The 13,135-nt window shown below is 46.3% G+C and overlaps 1 protein-coding gene across 1 annotated transcript in view; it reads right to left on the minus strand.

Moving 5' to 3' along the window:
- The window catches only part of FAM227A (family with sequence similarity 227 member A), a 75,145-nt gene that overhangs the window by 53,701 nt on the left and 8,309 nt on the right, over positions 1–13,135 (minus strand). The window contains 2 exon segments of the mRNA XM_042781061.1: positions 2,576–2,677; positions 12,789–12,935. Coding sequence (XP_042636995.1) covers positions 2,576–2,677; positions 12,789–12,935 — 249 coding nt within the window.

Raw genomic sequence — 13,135 nt, forward strand, 5'->3', positions numbered from 1 at the left:
GCCCAATGTTGGCTAGCCTCAGGAGGCATGATGTAATCTATCAGCCATGTGAGGAGGCCGGTAAGAGCCCTGAACCCTAAGTCAGGTGAGTTTCCTGGTTGACAGCTTCCTTGTTGGGGAGAGCGTCCTGGTTGACAAGAACACCTGTTCTCAGTAAGTCCGTGTGTCCTGGGGATGTAGAAGCTTCATGCTGGGAACCCTCCCAGACCCCGCCTTAGGCATCACTTCATTAGTGTCCCCTTGGGCTGTAATACATAAATAAGTCACAAGTAAGATATCCCATTGCCATTGAGTCATAGTGACCCTACAAGACAGAGTAGAACTGCCTCATTATGTTTCCAAGGCAGTAACCTTTACAGAAGCAGACCGCCACATCTTTCTCTTGCAGAATGGCTGGTGGGGTCAAATCGTCATCTTTTGGTTGGCAGCCAAGCACTTTAACCACTATGTCACCATGGCTTCTTAAGGATGATATGTTGTTGTTGTCAGGTGCCGTTGAGTCCGCTCTGACTCAGAGCGACCCCGTGTCCAACAGAACGAAACACTGCCTGGTCCTGCACCAGCCTCACAATCCCTGCTACGCCTAAGGCCATGGTTGCAGCCACCGTGTCAATCCATGTCATTGAGGGCCTTCCCCTTTTTGCTGACCCTCTACTTTACCCAGCATGATATCCTTCTCCAGGGAATGGTCCCTTCTGAAACATGACCAAAGTAGGGGAGATGAAATCTGGCCATTCTCACTTCCAAGGAGCATTCTGGCTGCACTTCTTCCAGGACAGATTTGTTAGTTCTTCTGGCAGTCCATGGTACTTTCGGTACAGCCTAATGCATTTGACTGCTAACTAGAAGGCTGGCAATTCAAACCCACCAGCCACTCCACGGAAGGAAGACTGGGCAATCTACTTCCATAAAGCTTCAGTGCCTCAGGAACCCAACGGGCAATGGGTAAGTATGATATGCTCCCTGTGAATTGTGAGTGGTTCCAGAGAATTATTGAAACCATAGGGGGCTGGGGTGTCATGTGGACTCCCCAGACTTACAGCCTATTAAGTAGTCTGATGGATGGTGCCCTTTCAGCTTGTGAACTCTTACCTAGCTCCGGGTGGCTAGGGTCAGAGAGAGAGCCATGGGGGTGGTTGGTGCTGAGGAGGGGTAACTGGGAATGTGAGGACTGAATCAAGCCAATCCACGTTCTGGGGACTGGATCCATGATGCTCAGTCACTGTGCAACTGGCGTTCAAGAAGGGATTTGCCCCCCACTTAGCACATACACTTCAAATAAAACTCAACCCCCCACCCTGGCCAGGCCCCGGCCACCTGTCCGCCTTACCATCCACTCTCCTCTTTACCCAAACTGCCCGCCCAGAGGGAGTTCCTTGGAATGCTCCTTGAAAATGCTAAGCTCCTTCCCTCCTCAGGGCCTTTGTTTTTCTTGTTCCCCTCACTTAGAATGCTCTCCCCAAGGATTTCCACAGGCTGGGCCCTTCTCCTGTTCAGGACTCTGTTCAGGGCCTCAAAGAGGCTGCCTGGTCACTCACTCCCACACTAACGTGTTTTAGTTCCATGCTCTCCACTATTTGGAATCATCTTATTTACTCATTAGCCCTACGAGAGCAAAGCCTTTGTGTGTCTTGAACACAGCTGACTTCTTGACTTTTACTGGCGTTTAATAAACATCTGTGCTGGGAAAGGAGGTTCAAAAGGGGAGGGGTAGCAACAATATCGATCGATTGGTCCTGGGGTAGACAGCTGGAAAAGAGTAGATCTCTAAAATCTCTTCCCAAACTAAGATTTGGTGGCCATTTGTGGGACAGTACGATGTTGTCATCCAGCTCTTGCCATACTCAAGTAAAATGAGAACAAGGTCAGTGGTTCCCAGACAAGGAAGAAAATCCTCCCATGTGGAGAGGAAAGGCTGGGTTACAGAGAGGAAGCTGGAGGGGAGAGCCGGGAGTGAGGAACGCACAGTTGTACAGCACGGGCCCAGCCTGACTCCAACCTGCATGCGTCACCCTGGCCCTCCTTACAGGACGGGCCAACAGGCACACTGCACAGTTTCACAAGAACCTGAGCTAGGCACTAGGGATGGAAAACACAATGAGTAAGAAATGGTCTCTGGGCCTCAAAAAGCTCACAGTCTAGGTGGAAAAGGGGGCGATTGGGACAACCACTACAGCAGTAGCAGTGGTGCACCATGAGCGGTACCTTGGCAGGGAGCAGCTCCGACAGCACGTTAGAAGGGCCGGGGACTGGCGGGGGGGTGGCCAGGGACAGCTCTCCAGGCCCTGGTGGGGAGCAAGGCACTGACATCCGGCCTGAGTTCTAAAGGTGAACAGGGGACAGTGTGTGCAGCAGCGTCAAAGCCAGGAGAGAATGAGGTGTCAGAAATGCTGCAAGGCACTGCAGTGAGTGAAGCACAGGGTGTGAGGGGGAGGCCCAGGCCGGGAAGAGGTGAGCTGAGAGGTGAGGTTGCGGGGATGGGCCATGGGCTCCATGGGGCCTATGTTACAGAGGAGGGAATGTATTCTGCAGAAACAAAGCTTAAGCAATGGAAAGAAACCAGCTTTGCACCTACCTGGTACCTTTCATGAAAGATCCACCAGAAGCTATCCAGGAATATGGCTCTTGGGGAAGGCGAAGAGAGGAACTTCACCATTTCTTTATCTGTACAGAAAGACTTGAAAAGAAACACAGTTCATGTCCTTATTGTTGTTGTTATTGATCATGGTTTGAAATTCACCTGGAGCCCCAGGCAGGGTCATTTGCATCTGCACTCAAAAGCTGTTGTCCTGTCTCCTGGCTTGGTGACTCACACCATCTTCTTCCTAGCCATCTTTGGAGGTGCCATGTGCAATCCACTTACACACACACACAGAGCCTAACCTTTCACATTATCTCACTTAATCCCCACAATACTTGCATGAGGCATGCATTACTATCTCCATGTCACAGGTGAGAAAAATGAGGACCAAAGAGGTGAAGCAGCTTCCCTAAAGTGACACCCAGGGTGGGCAGCCGTAACTCTTCACAGCTACTCCACTCCACGCCAGCTGCCTCTAGCTCTCACTTCCTGCTGTTCAATTAACAGCCAGTTAACATCAACAGACACTGATATTACTCAAAGCTAACTCACTAGGCCCCAGGATCCTGCCGAGTCGGGAATTCCAGAGTCCCTGGGTGGTAAAGACAACCACCCACAGACAACATGGTCGCCAGCTAAGCAGGAGGCTGGCGGTTTGAATGCGCCCAGAGGTGCCTCAGAAGAAAAGCCTGGTGACCTGCTAATGTGCTGGTTAGGTGCTGTCGAGTCGGTTCCAACTCGGGAACGAAAAGCTGCCCGTGACGGCCCCGTGCTCACAGTCGCTGCTACGTTTGAGCCCACTGTATCAACCCATCCCCTTGAGGGTCTTCCTCTTTTCTGCTGACCCTCTACTTTACCAAGTATGATGTCCTTCTCCAGGGACTGGGCCCTCCTGAGAACACGTCTAACGCACATGAGATGAAGCCTCACCATCCCCACTTCTAAGGAGGACCCTGGCCCTCCTCCTTCCAGGACAGACGGGCTTGCTCCTCTGACGGTCCACAGCGACCTGCTACTGAACAATCAGCAACTGAAAGCCCAGGGAACACAGTTCTACTTGGATGCATGTGGGGTGGCCTGAGCAGGAACTAACTCAACGGCAACTGGTTTTGAACATGGAATGTTCTCAGTGAATGCAGAGGCAACACACTGAGGTTTCAGTGACCCTCACTTGGGCCCTAAGCCTGGCTCTCACTCCAAAGCTGCTGCGGCCGTTAGCTGTCACCAAGTAGACTGTGACACCTAGTGACCTACGTGAAACAGAATGAAAGCGTGCCCAGTCCTGCACCATCTCCATCCCCGGGGCTATGTCTCAGCCCACTGTTTCAGCCACCACGTCAATCCACCTCACCGACGGCCTCCCTTGGCTTTGCTGATCCCCATGTTTCCAACCATGGTGTCCTTTTCCAGTGATTGGTCTTCCCCGATGACATGTCCACATTAAGCGAGCCAAAGTCTCGCCATCCTTGCTTCTAAGGAGTATTCTGGTTTGTTTCTTCTAAGACCCATTTGGAGTCTAAGACTTTAAGACTCTAAAACGACCAGGGTAATGCTGCTACATTCATTGAGTGATGACCATGAATTTGCCACTGGGTGATGCGGTCCAAATGCAGGCAGCCTCGTTCCAGAGACCCCACCCACCCTGCCTTACACTAGGAAGGACAGAGGTCTCCTCTCACCACCTTCCAGAATGCAAAGGGAAGACTCCTTGGCACTCCCCTGGGGCCTAGGAAAGCTGAGGGCAGCCTGCACGGATAAGCATGTCACCCTCACTAGCAAGCAGCCACCACTCCTCAAGCTTCTTTGGCGAAGTGGTGCCATGGAGTGGTTAAGAGCACAGACTTTGAAATCAGTCTGTGCCCATTCAAATCCAGCTCTTTCACTTAGCTGTGTGACCTTGAGTAAAGTTAATGACCCTCTCTGTACTCAGTTTCCTCATCCAGGAAATGGAGATGTTGAAAATAGTCCCTTCCTCAGGGTCTGCTGTGAGCATTAAATGAGTGATATGTGCAAAGTGCTCAGGAGTGTCAGGCTCATAAGAAATGCTAGATAAACGATGTTAGTTAGTTCTTGTTTATTCACACCACTTCTTCTCAAGAAGGATTTCATTTATGTCTTAAATAGATATGCATGGAGCATGTACTAGGTGCTCAGGAAGGGTAATGGGAGTCCCTGCCCTCAAGGAGTTCACGGGTAAAGAGATATTTACAAAACTGAACAGTAGGAGAGGAGTCTTAACATTAGGGAATGTGGAGCCCAGAGGAGCCATCTAACTTGTCCTGACAGTATCAGAGAAGGTTTTAAGACTAAAAGTAATTGGATGAAGAAAGAGCTAGGAACTTCTCAGGGAAGAGAAATACCCGGGCCAGGGGTTGTGAAACCACACGGCCTATTTGGGTGGGTAGTGAGAGAACAGGAAGGAGCCGGGGGTGCCTGAGTGCAGGGACCCAGAGTTGTTCGGAAACTGGACAGGGGAGAGCAGTAGCTGACCCGGATGGATTTTCAACGGGGTAGGAACATGGTGAGACTGGTGTTCTAGAGAGATCTCTCGTGGCAGTGCAGAAGATGCATTAGGGAGGAGAAAGGTGGGCCACAAACTGGGCAGCAGGTGCAGTGATCCAGGCAGGACATCGAGGGGTGTGAACTTGACACTAGCAGTGGAAGGAGGAGGAGAGACAGTGAAGACAGTAATTAAATCTGAGTGTGGTAGCCTGCATGCTGGAAGCTATGATACTGGAAGCTATGACATGACTATCTCAAACACCAAGAAGGTGTTTGTCCACGGTGCACAGGTTTCAGTGCAGCTTCCAGACTAAGGTGTTTGCAATGAATAAGTCGTTGGTCTTGCAAAATTCTATCATGCAATCTCCAGCGTCATTTCTACCACCCAGGCTGTATTTTCCATCTACCAGTGATTCTTCTTGAGTCTAGCTTTCACGTTCCAATCACCAGTAATGATCAGCACATCTTGATTGCACGTTTGGTCAATTTCAGACGGCATGAGTTGGTAAAAATCTTCAATTTCTTTGTCTTTGGCTTTGGTGGTTGGTGCATGAATTTGAATACTAGTAGTAGTAATTGGTCTTCCTTGTAGGCATATGGATATTATCCTATCACTGATAGCACTGTACTTCAGGATAGATCTTGAAACATTCTTTGTGATGATGAATGCCACACCATTCCTCTTCAGTTTGTCATTCTCAGCATGACAGATCATATGGTTGTATTTTGGTTACTTAGTGCCACTCCTCGGAAGGAAGATGGGGCAATCTACTTCCATAGTGATACTGCCTCGGAAACCCAAGGAGGGGTCGCTACGAGTCGGGTCCGACTTGACGGCACATAACAACAACAACAACAACAGTGCCACTCTGACAGAAAATACCACAAATGGGTGGCTTTAACAAACAGCAGTTTATTCTCTTACAATTTTGGAAGCCAGAAGTCTGAGTGCAAAGTGCCAGGCCCTAGGGGCTGGGTGAAAGCCCCTCGACCTTGGCTTCAGCTCTGCCTCTTGCTCTCGACCCACTGAAACTAGAAGCATTTCTTCAATCAGGCAGCTGCTAGCTGCTGAGGCTAACAAAACCAAGGTCAATGAGTGAAAAGGCACAGTCCCAATATAACCAAACCACATGGCAGGCCATTGATTCAAGTCCATTAAGTGTCCCAAGATTGGCAGGGCAAGGCAGGCTGCTAAATGAAGACTCGGCTACGTGCAGGATTCAAGCGTGCCAAAAAGCTGTAGTCCATTCCCAAAGCTTCTCCTTCTGTACGGGAAGCAGCCCACATCCCTAAAGCAGCTACTCATCTGCTCACAGCAGATTCCACCATGGAGTTGATTGCCAGTCTCATCATGGGGAATTACTACCATCAACTGCTCAACCACTCAAAACCAGGCCCAGCCAAATTGACATATAACCTTAACTATCACAGGTTGTCTGATTCAAAATGGCCCAAACCAGTCCATTTTAGCTAATGCCTAGGATATTGAGCTTTATGCATTCCATTTCATCTTTGACAACTTCCAATTTTCCTAGATTCATACTTCATACATTTCATGTTCCAATTATTAATGGATGTTTGCAGCTGTTTCTTCTCTTTTGAGTCATGCCATATCAGTAATTGGAGGTCTTGAAAGTTTTACTCCATCCACATCATTAAGGTCTACTCTACTGTGAGGAGGCAGCTCTTCCCCAGTCATGCTGTAGGTGCCTTCCGAACTGACAGGCTCATCTTCCGGCACTATGTCAGACAATGTTTCAGGGCTATTCATAAAGTTTTCCAGTAATATATCAGACAGTATTTCACTGCTATTCATAAGGTTTCCACTGGCCAATTCTTTGAGAAGTGGATGGCTCCTTTCTTCTTCCGAGTCTGCCTTAGTCTGGAAGCTCTGCTGAAACCTGTCGACCATGGGTGACTGTTTGGTTACCTTGTGCCATTTTAACAGAAAAAAATACCATAAAATGGATGGCTTTAACAAACAGGAGTTTATTCTCTTACAGTTTTGGAGGTTAGAAGTCTAAGTTCCAGGTGCCAGGCTCTAGGGGCTGGGTGAAAGCCCCTCAACCTTGGGGTTCAGCTCTGCCTCTTGCTCCCAGCCCACTGAATTTAGAGGCATCTCTTCACTCAGGCAGCTGCTAGCTGCTGAAGCTAACAAACCCAAGTGAAAAGGCACAGTCCCGATGTTACCAAACCACACAGCAGTCCATTAATTCAAGTCCATTAAAAGTCCCAAGATCAATAGGGTAACAAGGCAGGCTGCTGAACAACAACTCAGTTACGTGCCATCAGCTGGACACCTTCCTCAAAGTTGCTTCTTATATCCTGGAAGCAGATCACATCCTTAAAGCAGCTACTCAGCTGCTCCAGTAGATTTCATCATGGAGTTAATTACCAATCTCACCATGGGGAATAATTACATCCAGCTGCCCAGCCATTCAACCAGGCCCAACCAAGTTGACATACAACCTCAACTACGAGAGTAGCTAATGGATATGGAAGAAATGACAAGATAAAAAAAAGCTGAACAGATTTCAAAGAGCAGCTGGAGAAGACAAATAATGAAATGTGCAAAGACCTGGAGTTAGAAAACCAAATGAGAAGAAAACGCTTGGCATTTCTTAAGCTGAAAGAACTGAAGAAAAAATTCAAGCCTTGAGTTGTAATACTGAAAGATCCTGTAGGCAAGATATTGAATGATGCAGGAAACACCAAAAGATGATGGAAGGAATACACAGAGTCACTGTACTAAAAAGAATTTGTCAGTGTTTATCCATTTCAGGAAGTGGCATATGATCAAGAACCAATGGTATTGAAGGAAGAAGTTGAAGCTGCGCTGAAAGAATGGGCAAAAAACAAGGCTCCAGGAGTTGACAGAATACCTATTGAGATGTTTCAACAAATGGATGCTGTACTGGAGGCACTCACTTGTCTGTGCCAAGAAATATGATAAGACTGGCCAGCTGACAGGAAGAGATCCATATTTATACCCGTTCCAAAGAAAAGTGTTCCCACAGAATGTGGAAATTATTAAACAATATCATTAAATCACACACAAGTAAAATCTTACCGAAGATAATTCAGAATCGGTTACAGCAGCCTATTGACAGAGAACTTCTAGAAATGCAAGCTGATTCAGAAAAGGACGAGGAATGAGGGATGTCATTGCTGATGTCAGATGGATCTTGGCTCAAAGCAAATTATATCAGAAAGATGTTTACTTGTGTTTCATTGATTATGCAAAAGCATTCGATTGTGTGGATCATAACAAATTATGGATAACATTGACAAGAACAGGAATTCCAGAACACTTAATTGTTCCCATGAGGAACTTGTATATAGACTAGGAGGCTGTCCTTCCAACAGAACAAGGGACACTGAATGGTTTAAAAATGAAGAAGGGAGTGTGTCAGGGTTGTATCCTTTCACCATACTTATTCAGTCTGTATGCTGAGCAAATAATCCAAGAAGCTGGACTATATGAAGAAGAGCGTAGCATCAGGATTGGAGGAAGACTCATTAGCAACCTGTGATATGCAGACAACACAACCTTGCTTGCTGAAAGTGAAGATGGCTTGAACCACTTACTGATGAGGATTAAAGACTACAGTCTTCAATATGGATTATACTTCAACGTACAGAAAACAAAAATGCTCACAACTGGATCAATAAGCTGGATCAATAAGCAGCATCACTATAAATGGAGAAAAGATTAAAGTTATCAAAGATTTCGTATTACTTGGTTTCGCAATCAACACCAATGGAAGTAGCAGTCAAGAAAGCAGACATCATGCAGAAAAATGAAACAAGACCTATACCTCACACCATACAAAAAACTAACTCCAGATGGATCAAAGACTTAAGTGTGAAACCCAAAACTATAAAGTTCCTCAAGGAAAAACTAGGGGCAAATTTAGGGACCCTAATATATGGCATAAATAGACTATCAAGCACAACCCAAAATGCACAAATAGCAGAAGAGAAACTAGATGAATGGGACCTTCTAAAATTTAAATTTTTATGTGCTTCCAAAGACTTCTCCAAAAGAGTCAAAAGAGAACCTACAGATTGGGAAAAAATATTTGGCAATGACATAGCTGACAAGGGACTTATCTCTAGAATTTATAGAAAACTCCAACACCTCAACAGCAAAAAGACAAATAATCCAATTAAAAAATGGGCAGAAGACACGAATAGACACTTCATTAAAGAGGATATTCAGGCGGCCAACAAACATATGAAGAAATACTCACAATCACTAGCAATTAGAGAGATGCAAATCAAAACAACAGTGAGATACCATCTGGCCCCAGCACTAGTAGCAAAGTTCAACATGACAGAAAATAACAAATGCTGGCGAGGATGCAGAGAGATTGGGACTCTCATACACTGCTGGTGGGACTGTAAAATGGTACAACCACTGTGGAAAGCAGTATGGCGATTCCTTAAAAAGTTAGAAATAGAAATACCATTTGACCAGCCATTCCATTACTAGGTATATATCCTAAAGAAGTGAGAGCCATGACAAGAACAGACATATGCATATCCATGTTCATTGCAGCACTATTTACAATAGCCAAAAGATGGGAACAACCTAGGTGTCCACCAACTGAGGAATGGATAACCAAACTATGGTACATACACACAATGGAATACTATGCAACCCTAAAGAATAACATAGAATCTGCAAAGCACCACATAACGTGGATGAACTTGGAGGACATTGTGCTGAGTGAAATAAGTCAATCACAGAAGGACAAATATTGTATTAGTCCGTTATTGTAAGTCAAGGAAAGGTTTATCTGTGGAAAGAAATTTTCTTTGTTGGTTACCAGGGGTGGGAAGGGTGGGTAGGGAACACTGTTAAATAGGTAGAGATAAATATTGATTTGGGTGAAGAGAAGGGCAATGTACCAAATGTGAATGATCAACATGATGGCATTGAGGAAGAGAAAGACATAGAGAGGCATATGGAAGGTGCAGACAACAAAGATGAACCTTTTGCACATACAGTACTGCATTGTCGGTGAAGGCAAACATGGGTATATGGGTGGATAGATAGGTGGACAGGCTAAACTATTAGGTATGTCTACACAGCAGGGAGTGTACCCAAGACCATGTATAGGGCTGACAGACAATGATTCTACAAGTGTATTTGTATGTTCTATAAGAATTCCCAGGTGTACAGTAGAGCTGACAAGGGACAAGGTTGTAGTCACTTCTTGGTCATAACCAGCTACCCAGAGGGACCGAGTAGTTGAACCTGTGGGCTCGGGACCATAGTCGCAGGGGATATCAAGCTCAACTGGCATAACATACTACATAAAACATTGTTCCACCTTCTACTTTGGCGAGTAGTGACCTGGATCTTAAAAGCTTGCAAGCAGCCATCTAGATGCAACGATGGGTCTCTCCTCTTTCAGAGCAAAGAAGAATGAAGAAAACCAAAGATTCACAGAATCAATTAGTCCAAGCGACTGGTACATCATGCAATCCTCAGCCTATACGACTATGAGACCAGAAGAACTAGATGGTACCTGGCTACCACTATCAGCCACTCAGAGGGGGATCTAAGTAGGAGATCCTGGACAGAGAGGGAGAACAATGTGGAACAAAACTCAGAATCATTTGGGAAAAAAAAAATAGGGGAGGGGACCAGGTTTGCTGGTCTGATAGAGCTGGTGGAACCACTGAGACTATGGCCCCTAATTGCCCTTCAGGTCTGGAATTGAACCCACACCTGTGGCTTCCAGCCAAACAAAAGACAGGCATATGAGTTGAACATTTACCTGAGGTAGATACACTCCTTGGAGAGAACAATCATGGGAGAAAGAAGGGCTGTTTATGCACAGGGAGACAGCTCAGGGGACAGGAGGGCACGGAGGGATGGACACAGGGAAAAGGTGACTGTCGGGAGGAAGTGGGAGGGGAGCTGTTGCATTGGGATAAATTGTAGTCAATGTTATGAGACAAAGTGTATGTGAACTGCTGTATGGAAAGTGAATTTGTTCTGTAAACTTCCCCCCAAATCACAATTTAAAAAAACAAACAAACAGACATTGTATTGCACTGGAAAAATCTGGAAAAGACCTCTTTCAAAGGTCTTTGCGCTTTACTAAAGAGTAAAGATGTCTCTTTGAAGACTAAGATGTGCCTGACCCAAGCCATAGTATTTTCAGAAGTGCAGCTGGAATGCTCCTTGGAAGTGAGAATGGCCAGACTTCGTCTCACCTACTTTGGTCATACTGTCAGAAGGGACCACTCCCTGGAGAAGGATATCATGCTTGGTAAAGTGGAGGGTGAGTGATAAAACGGAAGACCCTCAACGAGATGGATTGATACAATGGCTGTAACGATGGGCTCAGGTATAGCAAGGATTGTGAGGCTGGTGCAGGACTGGGCAGTGTTTCATTCTGTTGTTTGTGGGGTTGCTATGAGTCAGAGCTGATTCAAGGGCACCTAACAACAACAACAACAACACATGCATGTGAAAGGTGGACAACGAATAAGGAAGACTGAAGGAGTTGATGCTTTTAAGTTGTGGTGTTGGTGAAGAATACTGAAAGTACCATGGACTGCCAGAAGAACTAACAGATCTGTCCCAGAAGAATTGCAGCTGCAGTGCTCCTTGGAAGCGAGAATGGCCAGGGTTCATGTCACCTATTTGGTTGTATTGTCAGAAGGGACCATTCCCTGGAGAAGGATGTCATGCTTGGAAAGTGGAGGGTCAACAAAACAGGAGAAGGCCCTCAAAAAGATACATTGACACAGTGGCTGTAACGATGGGCTCAGGTATAGCAAGGATTGTGAGGCTGGTGCAGGACTGGGCAGTGTTTCATTCCGTTGTACGTGGGATCACTACGAATCAGAGCTGACTCAACAGCACCCAGCGACAACATCCAGACTAAGACAGACTAGGAAAAGGGTCTGGCAACTTGCTTCTGAAAATCAGCCAATGAGAACCTAGGAATCACAACACAAGGTTGTCTGACAGTGCTGGAAGATGAGCCCGTCAGGTTGGAAGGAACTCAAAATATCTGGGGAAGAGCTGCTTCCTCAAAGTAGATCCCACCTTAATTAAATGATGGAATAAAGCCTCTGAACCTTCATTTACTGATGTGGCAAGACTCAAAATAAGAAACAGCAGCTGTAAATATCCATTAATAATTGAAATGCTTGGTAAAGTAGAGGGTTAGCGATAAAAAGAGACCCTCAATGATATGGACTGATACGGTGGCTGCCACAGTAGGCTCAAACGTAACAACAACTGTGAGGATGGCACACGACCGGGCAATGTTTCGTTCTGTTATTACCTAAGGTCGCTGTGAGTCTGAGCCAACTCAATGGCACCTAACAACAACATGTTTTGCCGTCGAGTCGGACCCGACTCATAGTGACCGCTCCTTGGGTTTCCGAGGCAGTATCACTACGGAAGTAGATTGCCCAACCTTCCTTCTGAGCATAGGATAGTCAATCAAAACAGCCTGAAGACCACTGCTCTGGTAGAAAGCATATAGATTTTGGAGTGAATGTAGGCTTGGGTTCTAATCTCAACTCAGTCCCTTGCAAGTCCACCGGCAAATAATCAATTGCTCTGAATCTTGGTTTCCTCTGGTGTAAAATGGGGATGGTGGCATCTGCCCCAAGTTGCTCTAAAGCTGGGGTAGAGCCCAACAGAGGACAGCTGTTCCTTCTCTTTCCTTACCTTGCCACTGATGGGGTTCTTCTCGGCCCGGATCACGTTGCCCACCATTTCACAGAAGCCCACTCCGTTTGGCAGCTCGTTTGGCCTATACTTGTTAAATTCAGGATACTGGTACAGCTCCGCTAGCAGATTTTTATCTGCTGTTTTCTAAGGGAAACAAAGGAAAGGAATCTAAAAATGGGCTCCATCATTCTGGCAGTTTCAAACAATAAGATACCTTCCCCTTTTTATTATAAAGACTCTATAACAACCGTATAGGAGCTCTGGTAGCATAGTGCCTAAGGCACTTGACTGCTAACCAGAAGGCTGGCAGTTCAAACCCACCAGCCACTCCTCGGAAGGAAGGT

Source organism: Orycteropus afer, unplaced genomic scaffold, assembly GCF_000298275.1.
Source record: "Orycteropus afer afer isolate SDZICR_OR568_19922 unplaced genomic scaffold, OryAfe1.0 scaffold00083, whole genome shotgun sequence".
Lineage (NCBI taxonomy): Eukaryota > Metazoa > Chordata > Mammalia > Tubulidentata > Orycteropodidae > Orycteropus > Orycteropus afer.